At 33.8% G+C, this 18,644-nt stretch overlaps 1 protein-coding gene across 1 annotated transcript; it reads right to left on the bottom strand.

Annotated features, from left to right (window-relative positions):
* Window positions 1–8,841: 8,841 nt before the first annotated feature.
* On the bottom strand, window positions 8,842–10,236 carry LOC139884985 (UPF0481 protein At3g47200-like). The gene has a single exon (XM_071868941.1). It carries the CDS (start codon window positions 10,234–10,236, stop codon window positions 8,842–8,844), a length of 1,395 nt encoding a protein of 464 aa, XP_071725042.1.
* Window positions 10,237–18,644: the final 8,408 nt, after the last annotated feature.

Raw genomic sequence — 18,644 nt, 5'->3', positions numbered from 1 at the left:
AATAAAACGTGAAGGATTTATGTGTATGCATAATCCTTTATGATATTACTTATAATAAGTGCTTTGTCTTATTATTTGATGATTTCTTAATATAATTTAAAGTGAAGGATTAATTTATGCATGCATGATCCTTTATGATGTTACTTATATTAAATGCTTTGTTTTATTATCTGATCACTTCTTAATATATGTTCGACTCTTGATCAAATTCTATTTTCAATTTTTTCCAAGTTTCAATAGGTTCTCTTTTATTTCTTATGTACGCACTTACGTCTTATTCCATCCACGAACAATGAAATTTTATTTTATTTTTATTTTGATGTTCGAACAATGAAATTAATTGAGGAAGTGAATAATAATGTACATATGCCCAAAAACCAGCAAGTCAAACTAATAACATTACATAAAGAAAAATAAACTTATAACATTATATTATGGTATCAAATATAGAAGTAAGAGAGCTTTATTGGTCTTACTACTTACTAGCTAGATAGAATTACAAAACCAAGTCTCAAATTTAATTACATCATTATTTATTTTAACAGTTTATCATCACAGATATCCGCTGTATTAGACGATATATATACAGAAAAAAACGATACGTATAGCTTGTGTTTTATTTTAACTATGTTATAATCACTTCTTACAGAAGCAACTTTCAAAGAGAACAAACAGTCAAACTAGTAACAATTTCTCAGTAGAAAATTTGCTATTTGTCGTTCGTTGAAATTTATAGGATTTGTAGTTCTCAACGAATAACCTATATTTGTAAAGACAAAAATTTCAATAATAATAAAGTTTTATTTACACTTTATTAAAACTCATTTCCGCATATTCAATAAAGCTTCAATTTAAATTTAGTGTTACTAAGTAATAGTTGGGCCTTCTGTGTAGTAGTAGTTTGGGTAGGAGAAAGTGACGCTATTCTATGGACGATAGTAGTACACAGAGCTATTACAATTACGTCCAAAAAGTAACAACAACACAAACAAGTCTTGAGATTTATGTTCTTCGATATGTTCTTAACCCCTTATATTATATGTTTAATTTAGCGAGATTTTGCAATCTAAGAGTTTCTAATCACATTTAGACAACTTATAGCAATTTCTCTGCAAATGAATTCTTGATTCACTTCTTAAGTTCACGAATCTATTGGTGAACTCATAGCGCAAATACAACACACTATCCAAGCTCCAAGCATGAGTTCTCGACTCCTAGAAATCTAATTCCCTCATTGTACAACATTCCCCCTCATTCTTATAAATTACTTTCTAAAAATCTTCTCGAATTAATCTCTCCAATTGAACACCTCTTCAATTATACACTATCTTCTCTCACAACTTAATGAGATCGCAAGAGTTTATTACTATGATCAACTATTAGAGATATTGATCGAGTAATAGTTAGATTGGTTCGGCTACAAAGAGATAGATGTCGAGAGAGTTGTTATTATGGAGTTCTCATTCTAACTCCTTTGTTTAATTAATAAGTGAGGAGAAGGGTCTCTATTTATAGGTGAAAAATGTTTGAGGCTCACACAAACAATTCTATATTCTGGTCGTCTATTTTCCTTGCTCAACACTTTCTCGTGGATTGAGATGTCTAGAAATATCAATAATAAATATTTTGATGAGATTCTTCCTTGAAGAGTACTCATCCTTAGATTGAAATGGTGATCCTTGTAAATGCGATCCGCGTGACATGTTCTAGAATTGTTGGCACCCGTTGATGATGATGTCAATCCTTGATATCACTTTAATAAAAATAATTTATCATGATTTCCTTAATCAACTAATTTTGCAAAGTTTTCTTATTGAATTTATATATCTTTATTAATCAAAAGACTATTTTCACAATTGCTAATTATATGTATTTATAGAATTAGTCATTGGTTTTGTCCATTGGACGGATTTATTATGCATAAGAATATCCGATTAGGTATTAGAAAATTCATAATAATATTTATATAAGTTGTGACAAATAAAAACTAATATATGTGTAGTACATTTAATTTAAGATATTATTTTATTGCTTGAAATTACAATTCAACTTAAAGTCTAAAAGTTTATTTATAAGTATTTTAAAATAAATATAACTGAAAATAGCTAGATCGCCACATTTCAAATTTTAATTCGACAATGAAAATTGCCATTAAAACAACTTAATTTTTTTATTCCTATTATTTATAAGAATATATATATGTCAATATACATATACCAGTTTTAATTAAGAAGAATATACATATACCAGTTTGTTCAATCCATCAAATCACGTAAATATTGATTGAATCAATATTCAACTCAGGATTGTTTACGTATCCGTCACTTGTAACGACTATTGGACTAGCTACTCATTGAGTTTTTACTTTTATCGTACAAATGAAATCTACACAAATAGCACAAGTTTATCATTTGGTTTGTTAGTAAGTCTCTAAACCTCACCACCAGTCTAGAGAGACTTATCATCTATACGTCAGTGTCAAATGAGTTTAACTCCAATAGTTATAACTGATTCATTTATAAAGTCTCAGAGCACAAATGCACTTATCCTATCGAGACATTCATTTGATAACACTTCATCGCACCAAGTACTCGCAAGATCTTTTGATCGCCAGATCTATAGGTTTCTATATTACATAATTATTACTGACGTAGCTGATTCAATATCAACTAAACTGAGTCAAATCTGAAGACTCTGGTTCAATCTCAACTCAATTGAATCAGACCAGAAGAGAAGATACTGGTTGAGTAACTACTAAACCAAATCAATTCATACGACACTAGTTCAGTATCAGCTTAACTAAACTAGTCCATCATCGCATCACGCTAAGTCACGATTTTCACAATCATCTAAAGGAGGTATTAGGCGTTATCAGTTTACCAAACTAAGGTGCATCAACAGAACATAGACAAAGGTTTGTAAGTTATGGTTTAGTTCCCACTAAACTATCTCTTTATTATTTACTTCACTTAGTTTATCTGTAAGTTTGATTGTTCATACTGGTCCAGTTGCTACTGACCAAGTATTTTTTTATCTTTTACAACTTATTGTACTTTGAGTTATCTCTAGATTGGAAGTTATAAATTGTGTTAGTTCATACCGTGCTATTTTTTTACAATTATTGTTATTAGAGTTATATTCAAGTTGTTAATTGTAATCTATTTTAAGTTAGTACTAGTTAATTATCCATTGCCAATTAGTATCTAGCTTAAGAATAAGATTGTCTTAATTGTTTTAAATTATTCTTAAGTAGATCTTTTGTACATTTAATTAATCACTTCGATAAAATAGAGATAATATATAAGTGATTGTTGGATTAGGTTTAAGTTGTATCTCGTTGAGTTGTCACAGTAAGGATCCTAGAATAGGTTGGGTACCCTAGGTCTAACATTACTTAGGAGATCTCGTGAGTTAGTAGTTGAGCCGTGGGGGTTGTGCACAAAGCTCCTAGGTGATTCAGGAGTTTATCTCCCATTATTGTAAGAAACTTCTACTTGGCCTTTTGCCCTCAGACTAGGTGTTTGTTAACACACCAAACCGCGTAATAAATAAACGAGCAAAGTGTTTGCATTGAAATCTCTCATGTTTATCTCTTGCTATCTTTTAAGTTGTTTAATCTATTTTATGCCAAACTATTACAACATTCATATGATCCAATAGTTCGATCTATTCTAAGTGAGAACTGTTATATCCATCAAATCACATGTTTGCAATACTGATTGAATAAATATTCAACTCAGGATTATTTGCGTATCCGCCACCTGTAATTACTGTTCGAGTAGTTACTCGTTGAGGTGCTATTTTTATCGTTCAAATCAAATCTACACAAACATCGCAATATCTTTCCTTTGGTTTCTTAGGAAGTCTCTAAACCTCACCACCAGTCTAGATAGACTTATCATTTGTACGTCAGCCACATAAATTCAGTTTAACTCCAAATAGTGACAACTGATCTAGTATCAAAGTCCTAAGCAGAAACATATTTATCCTAAAAGGGCATTTATTGTTAACAATTCATCGCACATATTGCACACAAGATCTTTAGGTCACATGATATATAGATTCCCATATTGCATAACTGTTGTTGACATATCGGATTCACTATCAATTTAACTAGGTCCGATTTGAAGACTGTGGTTCAATATCAACTCAGTTAAATAATACAAGCAGAGAAGACACTGATTCAATAGTGACTATCTAAGACAGTCCAGACAATACTAGTTCAGTATCAGCCTAACTGAACTAGTTTATCATTGTATCATGCTAAGTCTAGGTTTCCACTGTCTTCCAAAAGAGAGACTTAGGCGTCATCAGTTTACCGGACTAAGGTGCATCAATAATATGCAAGCAAAGCTTTGTAAGTTATAGTTCAGTTCCTACTGAACTATCTCTTTACTGTTTACTACACTTAGTTTTTCTATAGGTTATAAACTGATTGTTAGTACTAGTCCAATTGCTATTGACCAAGAACTTGTTTACCTTTCACTCTTTATTGTACTTAGAATTATCGCTAGATCATTAGTTATAAATTGTGTTGGTTCAGATCGTACTATTGTTTTATAGTTATTGTTCTTCAAATTATATTTGAGTTGTTAATTGTAATCCGATTAGTTAGTATTGGTCTATTATCCGTTGTTGTTTAGTATCTAGCTTAAGAAAAGGATTATCATATCTGTGTTTAGATTATTCTTTAGTAAATTTTTTGTACATCTAATTAATCACTTCGATAAAATAGAGATAATATATAAGTGATTGTACGATTAGGTTTGAATTGTATCTCGTTGAGTTGTCACGTTAGGTGACTTAGTCGAAAAGGATTTACTTTTCGATCTTTAAAATAATCTTAGCAAACCTCTTTTTGAAGTAGAGATAATAATCCGTACTAAAGTCTTAGACAATCTTCGTTTGGAAATACTTCTCTTTATGCTCTTTCAACCTTTCCTTCTATTTTCTAAAGACTTTCCCCCATGGATAGATTGAGTTACGATCTTCTTACAACGTTGTAGAGTCTCATTCAAAGAGATGGACAAAAGATGATCATGATCAATGGGAGCCGAATGTTGATCATTGCTGAGGGACATTTTTTTCTTTCTTTAAATGTGAAAGCAACCTAAGAGAGTATGTTCCAGCTCTGATACCACCTGATGTATCGAGTGAGGGAGAACACAAGATAGGCCAACAAAACCAACGCAACAAAAGAAGAAAACTCAGGCTTTGGCCGAAAGTTTTTCCTTGTAAAATGAAGGTAATCTTGAGTTTAAGTACCTGAAGAGTTGAGAGCTCTCTAAGTGTCGAAAAATGGATAGATAGTGACTAAAACTTTATTTCTCCTTAAAAAGACAAAAAAAACTATCCAAGAAATAGGTTGTCGGAGTTTTCACTTCAAAGGAATCAAGAAACTTGTAGTTTAGAACATCCTAAGGTCAAAATGTTACAATTTAATTATCAAGTCAACTAATGTCTTGATATATTTACGGTCTCTATCACCCAATTTAATATCTTTTTATTGCCCGCTGCAAAACAACTAAGGAAGTGTGGGATACACTCTTCAATACATATGCCATTGCCAATGCATCTTGTGGTAAGATTCTACAAATAAAACAATTTCTCGAAAACATCAAAAAGGTAACGCAATCGATCACAACATATATACATATCATCTGTAGCTAATTCGATGCGCTTTCTAACATTGATTATCCGATGGACCCTATCCTGCAAGCAATTCTTACCTAGAAGAAAGTTCAGTCACCTTCAAAAACTTCTCATTCTAGTTTTCATTGTAGTACATTTGCTATAAACAAAAGTCACAAATTGCCATTTTCTGTATCAACTTTTCGATCTACTAAACCTTTGGAAGTTATTATTCCGATGTAAGGATGTCGCCTATATATTCTCATGATGGTTTTAAGTATTATGTGTTGTTCATTGATCATTTTACCAAATACACATGGCTTTACAATCTGAAAAGGAAATCGGATGTTAAAGAAGTATTTATTCGATTTAAGGCAATAGTTGAAAATTTCTTTGAGCTTCATATTAAGAATCTCTACTTGGACAACGGTGGAGAGTACAGTGCACTGACCGAATTTTGTCTATCAATGGCATATAATTTCGGACCACTCCGCCTCACACACATGAACACAATGGATTATCCGAACATAAACACCTCCACATTGTTTAAACAGGTCACGCGTTGCTCTCCCATGCCAAAACAATACTAGTCCCATGCCTTTGCTACTGTTGTTTACCTCATCAAGATTCTTACATCGACCCTCAATATGAAAAGCCCATACTTGTGCCTTTTTCGTATTACTCCAAAATGACTTGAAACATCGAGTTTTTGGGTGTCTCTACTGTCCTTGGTATGATTAAGTCAGGTTTCAGAACAACTTCCTATTTCACATAGTATGATTACTCGTGATAAAATTAATATTCGAAAACCTATGCAAAAACTTAGTCTTACAACTCAGGTTTCAAAAGCCACGCAGATTGAACCTACTACGGTTACTCGGGCCCTAAAAGATCCTAAATGGCGGTTACCGTTGTCAAATGAATTTGATGCACTTGTGCATAGTCGCACATGTACTCTTATTCCACCCTCTGACACTCAGAACTTAGTCGGTTGTAAGTGGATTTTTTGCATCAAACGAAACTCTGATGGTTCTATTAATCGCTATAAAGCACGACTTGTTGCTAAGGGATTTCATCAACAACCTGGTATTGAATTCTCCAAAACATTCAGTACGGTAGTCAAGCCTACTATCATATGTTTCATTCTTAGCCTTATAATTTCAAAAGGGGGGTCTCTCCGGAAAGTTGATGTCAATAATGCCTTCTTGCAAGGACCTTTTTGGAAAATGTGTTTATGGCCCAACCTATGGTTTCAAGGATCCCAATCGGCCTCACTATGTTTGTCAACTGAGAAAAGCGATTTACCGCCAAAAGCAAGCACCACGAGCATGGGACCATGCTCCACACTTGCGGAAAGCGATTTACGGCATATGCCTTGGGAAATTTCTCCTCGATATTGACTTCTGCAACTCTTACTCGGATACCTCTTTGTTCATCCATTCCTCCGGTACTTCCATTACCATTCTAATTGTTTATGTCAATGACATTATAATCATAGGCAGCGATTCCGTTATATTTGGATTCTATATTCGTGCTCTGGCCAATAAATTCTCGATAAAACATTTGGGTGAACTCTCATACTTTCTTGGCATTGAAGTAACTCATAATTCACATGGTTTATTTCTCTCCCAATAGAAATATGTCACTGATATTCTGTAAGAGACAAAAATGCTCGACTCTCGACCATTTCCCACTCATATGGCCAGCACCTCGACCCTCAACGTCAATTCGGGCTCAGTGTTGTCCGATCCAACTGAATAACGTTAAGCTCTTGGAAGTCTACGATATCTTCTCCTCACACGACAAGATATTGCATTTGCCATCAACAAACTCTCACAGTTTAATCAAAAGCCCATGGATGAACATTAGGGTGCGGTTAAGCATGTTCTTCGCTATCTTGTTGGGATACTTGGTGATGGTATCGAGCTGTACAAGAATTCTAGCTCCCACACTTCATGCATTTACTGATCATCTGATTCAGATTGAGGTGGTGATCGGATGACTTTCATTCTTCATCTTGTTTTTCAGTCGTAATCCGATCTCTTGGTGTTCTAGAAAGCAACGAACAATTGCTTGATCCACTACTGAAGCCGAATATAAATCTGTTGCCAATACTGCTACTAAACTCAACTAGGTGGCCAACTTGCTTACCGAACTCAGCGTTCAACTTAACTTAGTGATAATGTTGGTGCCACTAAACTTAGTTCCAATACGATCTTTCATTCTCGGATGAAATATATCGCCATTGACTATCACTTCATTGGGTATCAAGTTGAATCTGGAGCACTTCGTGTTTCTCATGTTTCCTCGATTGATCAAACTGCAGACACACTTACTAAACCTCTATCTCGACGCCAGTTTCTTGAGCTCAAGTTCAAGCTTGGAGTTCGACGAAGATCTCCACCTTGAGTGGGCATGTTAGAGATTATGCTCAGCCTACCTATGCTCACCCTACTTTGTGCCCAGCTTTGGGCCTGTCATGCTCAGCCTACTTGCTATCCATGTGCAACACTTCTCAGCTCTTTCCTACACGATTGAGTTTGACTCAATCTTAGACAGCGATCATTGAAACAGAATATTGTAATTGTAATTACATACATGATTACGTCTGATTGTGTGTAAAGAGGTCTTCATCATCAATAATAACATACAACATTCACAGCCAAAACCTTTTTATATTACGACTTGTTGGTGTTAAGCATATAGCTAAACAGAGAATCTGCAGTCATGTTTAGATTAACAAAGACTGTTAGTTATTGGGCAACGGCTATCTCCTAAATTGGCCTCATTCTCTTCAAGATTACTTAGCAGCCTCTCTCACCTTCTGCGTATTTGAAGGTAATTGAACGTATTCATGCTTGGAAAATACGTACTACCTTTTTAGTGATATTTTCTTGCCTCAGAAACATTTGTCATTAGTTCAAAGAATTATTTACTTTCTTTTTCCCAAATTTGCACTCAGCATGAAAAACTTCTCATTAGTGGAAGCTCAATATTAATTCTAATTTAAATATTTATCATTAGATAGAAATTAACCATCCAATGAGCTGTTTGACATTCTATGTTTGCTTCATTTTTTACGAACATATTCTCTCGAATGCAAAAATAAGTTAAAAGTAAAGTTTTATTATTTCATTAATAGTACATGTCTTCTATTTCAAATTAATTTCTTATGAGAAAAACATTTACCATACAAGATTGAGAATTTGCTTAATGTTGTTTTGGTCCTTTTGGTGGAAGGAAATAAGAATAAACGGCAAAGAATGCCTGAATAAAAGTAAATATCAACAAGATGATTGCAGCTAAAGCTGATATGAATGACCATGGAGTCTCAAAGTAAGTATGCTTGAACCCTGCCCATTGGACATGCCAACCATTGTTGCAGTACTTATTCACGTCCTCAAAAAGCTTCAACAAGTAGCTCCTTTGAATATCAAATGCCACGTCTTTACCTACATCGTGAAAGAAGCGAGCTACTTCCTCATTTGTACCAAAATAATTCTCAATTATTTTGCGCTCACAGAGTAGCCCTGCGTCGGTAGGCGTGTTAATGAGGCAACCCATGAAAACCGCATAAGATGTCACATGTTTAGAGCAATATTGGTAACATTGTTCAAATGCAACACAGTTGAGGAACACCGAGGTTGTGAAATCGTCGATCGTCAAACTTGGAATTTCGAGCATGCCGTTGGTGAATTTAATGTCCAAAAGGCTTTTGGTCTTGAATTTGATACTCTTGAATCCAACCCCTGCTAGTTGAAGATTCTTGGCAGATTGGATCAATTGCTGATGATTCGGAATCTTCTTATTGACATTATTACTAGGCCTAGTAGTTTCTGGAAGCAAACTCAACCGAAACAAATCGAGTAAATGCTTTGGATCCAGATTCTTGTTCCTTTGCAGAATTTGTGAAGCATAGTTGAAGTAAAGCAAAGCCAAACTAACTAAAGAAGGGGCAGTTTCTGCTCCCTTGGAAGGGCAGACTAATTCGAACAGTGTTTCGAGAACGAAGAATGGAATTTGATTCTCTAATCGGAGAAGATCACGGACAAGGTAAAAGAAAACCCATTCCATGTTAAAAATAGGATCATCATCATACAAACTAAAACCAGGTACTAACTTTCCCACGACGCAAAACAGCTCGATTACAAAACATCCATCAAGAACCATCATCTGGATCAATTCGTGGCTGTTGAACTTATCAATGCTCTCTGAATAACATTGTCTAATTCTTCCCTCCATTCCTGCCACAGCCACGATTAACATCTCTAGCGAAACGCCGCCTCCATGAACTTTTCGAGAACGATCAAGGAGGTTGCCGACGAGTCTGCCTTTATGTTCTTCAATCATCCTCAGATGTTCTTTTCCATGGTGATAAGGGCCGATGGAAACTATGTGAGGTTGATAAGCTTTTTCGTTGATTTCGATTAGGCTTTGAGGAACTCTGAAGATGCAACATGTTTCTTTGCTTGCTGACTTGTTTAACAGCATTGGTATCTCCCTGATTCTAGCTTCTACCGAACTTAATAATTCGTTGTCAACGCTGATGGTTGTCTGATCTACATTTTCTTGGTTGTTCAACAGGGGAACCATTTCTGTCGCCATGGTTTCTTGATAATTTCTGGTTTTTCTTATTATTGTTATTGGAAAATCGGCATTGGGTTTTCGTTGAAGCTCCTTCCAAAGTAAGTTTCCTAGGAATCTACAATTATCAATTTCTTAATTATAAAGACTCAAACGACAGTCTGACAAAGTCAACTCTCCAGTATTTTTATTAATGTGGCATTTTTGTATTTTTATTTTTTACTTTGAAGGTAATTATAATTTGGATGTAGTACAGAAGCAGCCTGAGGCCGGCAATTTTGAAATTTTTTGAAAGGAACTTCCCATTATTTAATCATTCCGATATACAATTTTTTTTCTTATTTCGTAACATAACATAAAAATTAATATAAAATAAAGTTATTAATTAGTTTAAAAATAAAAATGGATATATTTTTAAAAATAAATAAGGTATTATCCAAAAAAAAAAATTAAATTAGGTAATTGTAGTGGAAAAGCTTTTGACCGGTTTGAGTCTGGCCGGACGAGCAACTTACCCAAACAATATGTTCGTCCCATAAAATCAGCCGATCAAGTTCGACTGACTACATAAAGAGTCCTGAAACAAAACAGCTTCTTCGACTGATTTTGTGGACAAATAGATATTTTGTATTCAAAATTCTATTTTAAATAGAAGATCACAGAGAGTGAAATCTCTTAGTCAATGAAGCACTATCCTATATAATCGTTTTAAAGATAAACCCTAGAACACAGATGCTCATATACTCAATGATTCATCGAGATACACTACTCATAACTGACCACAGCTCACAAGTGATTACAAGAACTTCTCGCACGAGAGAATTTCTATCAAACTATTCAACAACTACGCACCATTCGGCCAAGGCCTTATGGTGAGCCTTGTTGTCTGTTGATCATTTTCAGACTGTAGACGTTTTTTCGTAGCTGCACCCCCTTATTTTCCTATATTATTTTACATGGTTCCAATCGTCCCAACATACTACAATGACCTTTCCGTCACCGTGATTTTTTTGTCACAACAGTAACTTAATCAAGTTAATTTGACGTAAAAAGAGAAACAAAAATCAAGTAACTTTATCTTCCTTGCCATTAGAAAAAAAATCTGGAAATAAAATCACGTACAATACCCAATGAAATTTCTTTTTTCTTTCCTCCATCTTCAAAATGATTTTGATCAAGGCCAAGGATAATGAAATCGATAGATGTTTTGAAAAACAGTAATGTATAATTATGATGGATGTACCCTTGTTTGTTGATCTAGTGGTTATTCGGGTGGACTTTCATGTTGGAGGTCGATGGACAAATCTCGATGGACGCATTTCATAGAATTGATTGGGATCGGAAGAACTATCCCTTTGTGTAGTCCAAATTGATAATGCTACAAGTTCTGAAAGCAACGTCGATGCTATGGGCCCACATGTACAAATCACATTTTAATTAGAATATTATCATTGATACACTTCATAATATTATGGGATAATATCATATATAATAGGCTTTTGAGGAACAAACAAAAGACCTTAATCACAACATTGTTATTCTACTGTCTTCAAAGAATAGAACATGATCTCTTTCGCAAAGAAATATTCAAAACTCGTACCGACGCACCATTGACTTAGGTCTCAAAGTGAACCTTTTGTTGGTCATACAGAGCATAGACGTCATAGTGTTGCTAATATCTCTTCCTTTCTTTTGCAGGTTTCGATCGTTTTACCTTCCTTGCGTGTCTGTCAAGCTACCCCGTTTTCTATTGGCGAAGCAAATATATATAAAATAATACATACAATCTATTTAAGATTGATGAATCAGAAAGTATAAAAAATATTTTATATAATTATTTATACCCTAAATGGATTGTTCAAGTAATATTTAGATCGGTTCGGCTACAACAAAGAGATCTCGAGAATTTTATTATTATGGAATTATCATTCTAACTCGTTTGTTAATTGTAATTAATAAGTGAAGAGTTGAGGTCTCTATTCATAAGTTAAAAAGTTTAAGAATCACACAAACAATTTTATATTTTGATCGTCCATTTTCCTCGCTCTAGACTTCGATTGAGATGCCTAGACATATAACAAACAAATATTCTAAAGAGATAATTCTTTGGAGAGGACTCGTCTTAGATTAAAATGATTATCCTTGTGGAAGTGATTTTCGTTCCTTGAATATGTTCGTGCTCCATATGACATGTTCTAGATTGTTGGTGTCCATTGAGGATGAAATTAATCCGTGTGATTAGAAATCTAGCCTCCTGACATGCGACCCTTGATATTACTTTAATAAAAACAATATCATAATTTCCTTAATCAATTGATGTCACTAAGTTCTTATATTACATTTATACTAGAGTAATATACGGGGCTTGCCCCAGGATCGATATAAATTAGTCGATTCATTTGATCTAATCTACATTTTTAATATAAGATGATAAATTAATCTTGGAGAAACACAAGAAATTGCAGAATTAATTCAGGTGATAGAAGAAGAAACCACAGCAAGAAATTTCAATGATGAAAACGAAGAGAACTGGTATCTTGATACTAGATGTTCAAATTATATGAGTGGAAATGCTAATCAACTGTACTATGACATCCTTCCCCATACCCCCAAAGCGGAGAGCCCAGGGTTTGCCCTTTATTTTTTTGGTTCCCTGTATCTATTATGCACTGTGTAAAAGAACTTACGATGGTTGGGGCCTTTAGAGCAATGACTGAATTGATGTCATCAGCAAGTTTCTTGGCAAAAGGTAGGCTCGCTGAGGAGCTGCGAAGTCCCGAGAACCCAAAGAATCCCTTTCCATTGACCTCGAAAAGAAAACAAAAGGCATATGAGCTTTAGTTAGCTGTGATACATAAAACTAACTGTACTAGTTAGTCTGCAGGATGAAAGAATTAACCTGAAAAGATGGTTTGGCGACAGAGAAAGAAGCCGAGGCCATTGCTTCAAATGATACTTGGGAAGCAGCTTCTCAGCTAGCCCTAAGAAATATAAAACAGAGTTTCACAAGAATAAGTGTTTGATTAAGTAATGTTGTTGGGTGATGAATGAATGAATGAAATGGAAATAGAGAGTGAGGATGAGATTTTGGTTAATTAATTTTCATGTATTGGTTTACTAAAAAGTCCAGTTTTACAACGTCAACTGCAGTAGGACAGTGTTACCTATGAAACCGAAGCATCTTCTTTAATGCATCCTTGCCTTTTTAACACCACGGGCATAACTTGTAATTAGTCCGGCCAATATTCCACCAAGAGCATTAAACAAAACAGGGATCTGAAACAAAACAGAACACCAAGTTAATAAATGTACAACAAAATGCTAACATATGAAAGAGTACCAGAAAAAACCATCCCAATATCTATCACATGGCATGGACGTCAACAGGGATGTTGCTACTATAATGCCCTTCAGTAAAAGCATTCCAGAAAACCATTTCCCATCAAGGCGATAGAACAATGATACAATGACCTTACTCCCGCTATGCTTCTGTACTTTCTGTTCGTCCGAAACCACCTGAACAATAGACCATCCATGTCAGATAATACTTAAAACATTAAATCCAGGTCAACTGTTAAGGTCAGAATGACAGTTGTGCTAGTACTGTCGAAATTTTTATACAGCCGCATATCATAGGCTGAATGCCATGAGAATCTTTGTCCTCTCGGCATGTATTTTTAACACAATAATTAAGCCAAAGATTAAACATAAAATGTGAAATAAGACTACTCTTACAGATCGTCTTGGTTTGAGGCAACATCCTGTCTCTTTGATTTCAACTTTCTAATGTTGTAACGGCTTGAAACATGCTGGATAAAATGAAGCTACAGAGTCAAAAACGAACAATCAGCGCAAATATACACATTATAAACTGTATTTCTCTGGATTGTAGAAGGAGAAAATTAATTCACAAACCAGATCGCGTCTTTAATTCCATAGCTTCTGATAGAATCTCTTTCAAGAAGTAGCTTCTGCCCTTCATAGCAGAGACATAAAATTTCAATATCTAGCCAAAAGATGTAAGTTACCCTTTGTATTTTCTTACTGGAGTGTAATTTTCTTGTTGTGTTTATGTAATAAGTCAACCATATTAGAGCATTGACTTCAATCAAGCAACTTTAAAAGTATTATTATTACTATCTGAGAGTAATATTATACAGAGCCAACATCTTTTTCTTTTCTTTTCTGGAACATCTATTTATAGCAGGCACAAAAATTCCAAGATTGATATTGACATAGCAACCTATTTGTCTAACATGAGAGCAGATTTTTTGTTTACAATTAAGGGAAGATCATAAATACCACGTAGTAGTAATAAGAAGATGAGAACAAACTGTCACAAACTCACAATTTGCTTTGCTAATAGAAGCTGATTTGCAAAGGGTGACACAACAAGAAAGTTACACTGCTAAATCCGAAAGAAGCCACACCCGCTTTACTTCTTCGGCTATCTTTTACATGAACAACTTGTAGAGGCATCATAAGCCATGGCAAAAACTCCTGAATGCATACACAGAACTTCTCACCATCTCGAATAGGAGTTTTCGGATCAACAAATGACCAATTCATTCCAAAATGCCTGTCAAAATTTTGAAACAAAACACACTATTGATGCATGGTTCCATAATCAGCAGATAAAATCAAAACATAGAACATCATTTTTACAGACCTCCAAGTTTGTGGAGCTTATTTGCCCTTTTCGAAAGTGTCACAAACCCGAACCAATCAAAACCCGAGCATGGTTGATAAAGAAGCCATCTTTAGAGAGCTCCTTATCTTCTTTGAGGCTAGAAATGAGTTTAGCAGTAGCTCCTCTGTATTTGGCATCGTAATTGAATACATCTGACCTGAGCAAACAATGATTAGCTAAATAAAAAACATTTATGCTCACTAAACCCAGATTTCAATACCAAAAGTTTGTGTAATTCCAATATCTAAAAGAAGAAATAAAATACTATTATTGAGATTCAAAGCTAACGAATTCAACTTACTTTTGAATGCCGGCTTTATGTTCTTGAGGAGATGGTCGACCCCAACAAAAGAAAACCATTTCTTTCAAAATTAGTAATACTGTAAGTCTGTAATCAGATATTCGCAGGTGTCCAAATGAGATTTCAATTCAACCACTAAATTGGAGACTCGAACAAGAGACAAGTAGATAGCTTAATTGGCTCTTTGACAAAGAGCACAAACGAACTCACAAAAGATGAGCCATCCATCTTTAGAACAGATAGCTTAATTGGCTCTTCAGGGAGCATAGAATATGAGAAGATTTTGCGAACTCCATTGATAATTGTATTTCTCTTTACAAAAATCAGATCTGAAAAATAACTACGACAGGGAAGGAAAGAAGATCGAGCGTTCGGATTGTTGTTCGTGGCGGCGGATCTGGTGCGACCTCGACAGATGGGATGGCGTGAGAGAGAGCGGGAAGCGCAGGTGGAGAAAGATCATCTCAATTGATAGCTGGAAACTTCATAACAAAGACACCAGCAGGGTTAATTAGTTTGAGATTGAGAGAGATTGAGAGGAGAATTTGAGAGAGACGAGACGCGATTGAGAGAGATTGAGAGGAGAATTTGAGAGAGACGAGACGCGATTAGGATTACGGTAGAAATTTTTTAAATTAATATTCGATAAATTAATAAATTCTTTAAAATAATAAATTTGTTCGGTCTCGATTTGGACCAATATAAAAAATTGAAAAATTCGATAAAATAATAAGATAATAATTTTTCGGGAGATCTTTTAATAATTTTCGATCTCAAGAAAATTATAAATTAATAATTTATAAAAATTGAAAAAAATATATTACACTCTATTAAAATATGATTTAATAGTTATCTGTTTTCCTTAAAAATTCAAGTTTATTTGGAGCTCATCTCTAACTTTTCTTATTGCATCCAATAGCTCATGTGTTGTATTTTTGTATTGTATCATAAAGTTGTGAAGAGTGTTTCACGCCATAAGTGCTTCCTTTCGCGTAACAGACTCCAAAGAGACTGTATCATCTTCGCCGTCATCCTCTGCATTGTTCTCAATGATAGTACCCACAATATCTTCTAAACTAATTCTAAAAGACATAGACTAATTTTTTTTTGTTTGGTGTATAGTATAATTACTTAATTTATACGGAAATATGAATTACGTTGAATCGGTTAAAAACTCTTTAAATTAATAATTATTAATTTATAGATAAATTAATAAATTCTCTAAATTAGTAAATTTCTCCAATCCTGACATTATTAATTTATGGAATTTTAACTGTAATTAGTTTGAAAATTTGAGAGAGAAGAGAGATGAGAAGAGAATACTATAATGGAAATGGTGTATTGGAGCCAATTTTGATTTGGCTAAAATTTTAAGTTTTAAAATTTTGAGAACCCGCAATCTACGTTACGGTTATAAAATCGTGGTGTAAAATATTTCGTCATGATTTTTTTTCGTGGTGAAAAATATACCTCTACGTTTAGAAAATCGTGGCATAAAATATTTTTCTACGTCACGCTCTGAAAATCATGGCCATAGCTACCTTTATGTCACGATTTTTCGACCGTGAGACATGTGGCATGGCGCAAATCCAATTTTCTACTAGTGACACATGGATCTTGTTGAAAAACAAGTGTTGTGTGAGAACAAAAAGAAAGAAGGAAACAATGAGGAAAAATAGTGCTCAAACTAGGAGCGGATAAATAAATGAAGAAACTCTAAAGAAACAAGCGAAGGAGGTACAAAAAATATTGTAGTAATCACATGGAAAAAAAGGGAATACTTGCTAACGAAATTTATGAATATATACTACTTTCACAACCATTTCGATTAAAACAAGAGCAATAAAGGAATCAATTGTCTTCACGAAGTAGTAAGCAAGAAGGTTTTTGGATTTCATGGTTCAAAATTAAGTTCTGGTCACGATCACAAAAAGAATTCAACAAAATAAACCAAATTATCAATCAAAGAAACTCATGAATTCGAAGTCTCATGCAGATTTTGAAGATATGAAAGTTCAAAATTGCAAATCATGAAGGAACTGAACAAAGAAGATCACATTAATTGTTGTTACATAAAACTATAGGAGTTACCGAATCAAAAAGGACATTGCATAAAACAATAAGTACAAAAACCAGAGTGTTATATCAAATAATGTAAAGGAATGTGACAGTGACTTGAGAAGGAAGTACTCAACTGGAAATGACTCACAGAACAATGAAGAACTTGAAAAAGACATTAAGTATTCAACTTCGTCGATCTCTCAATGCTCAGTAGATACTCAAAAAGGAGATTCGAAATCTAAAGTAATAAAAATTAAATATTATGATTTTGAAGTTTCTAAAAATCTCTCATTTTGCAAATAAATTCTATGAGCAATGATTTATTTAAGAAACTTGAATGTGCAGAGCATAATTATTATTTTTGTGATGATAGTAGAGTAAACAATAAAAAAAACCTGAAAAGAAAATAAAGATTTTAGAACGAGTGAAAAAGAAATATTGAAATATAAAAAACAAATTAAGAAGACTCAAAACACATTCTCTGATTCCAACGTCAATAAAATAAGATCTTATGCTAGAAGGATAACTAGTTGATAAATAAATGTAGCTCCATCCATGAAGGAGAATAAACAAGTGGTTTGTTATCATTGTGGAATTTCAGGACATCTTCGATCACACTGTCACAAGTTAAAGGTTCAAGCTAAACAAAGAAATGAACAATGGATTCCTCAACAAACTTCACGTTTAAAAATTGACCTAACCAATAAGGATCGGACAAAAAACATCCTAAACAATGGGAGGTATTATCAAGAAAAATTAAGGAAAATATTATGTACCAACCCAATAGGAGGTCATCAAAAGAAAGTGTGGATTCAAAAGAGTGATGTGGTCAAAAATGGAGCAGACAACCAACATGAAGAAAAAATCAATGAAGAAGCTATACAGTTTGAGAAAACACGGTCAAGAATGCCACAAAGGAAAGTAACAAGACAATCTTATCAAATCAAGATCAATAAGTCATCAACTAACCATACAAAGAGTTGCAGAAATCAAAAGCACGATCACCATATGAAGTATCCAAACATGAGCATAAAGTGAATGTAACTTCATAGCAATAACTAGGAGACATCTTCATAAAAAACCTTTGGATGAAAAAGGACTCGAAATTCTTCAAATGGAAGTTGGGGTATGATAGTTGATAGCTTGTAAATATTTACGCTATATTTTTTATTTTATTTTTTAAAAAAGGCGATAGTAAAAAAAATAATAAATAATAAAGTTTATTATAGTGTACAAAGTTTATTATCCTATGTATAAGTACTTCAATAAAAAAATAATAATATAATAAATATAAAAAAATAAAAAAATAAAAGTAATATTATATTAACAAATATAAAATAGGAAGAAAAATATGAGTAATAAAGATTAAAGATTCAA

Source organism: Rutidosis leptorrhynchoides, unplaced genomic scaffold, assembly GCF_046630445.1.
Source record: "Rutidosis leptorrhynchoides isolate AG116_Rl617_1_P2 unplaced genomic scaffold, CSIRO_AGI_Rlap_v1 contig66, whole genome shotgun sequence".
In the NCBI taxonomy this organism is placed as follows: domain Eukaryota; kingdom Viridiplantae; phylum Streptophyta; class Magnoliopsida; order Asterales; family Asteraceae; genus Rutidosis; species Rutidosis leptorrhynchoides.
Note: the sequence above shows the minus strand (reverse complement) of the source record. Positions and strands in the feature narration are given on the sequence as shown.

Coding starts and splice junctions, on each gene's coding strand:
- LOC139884985 (XM_071868941.1), bottom strand. CDS start 10,236: ATGGCGACAGAAATGGTTCCCCTGTTGAACAACCAAGAAAATGTAGAT.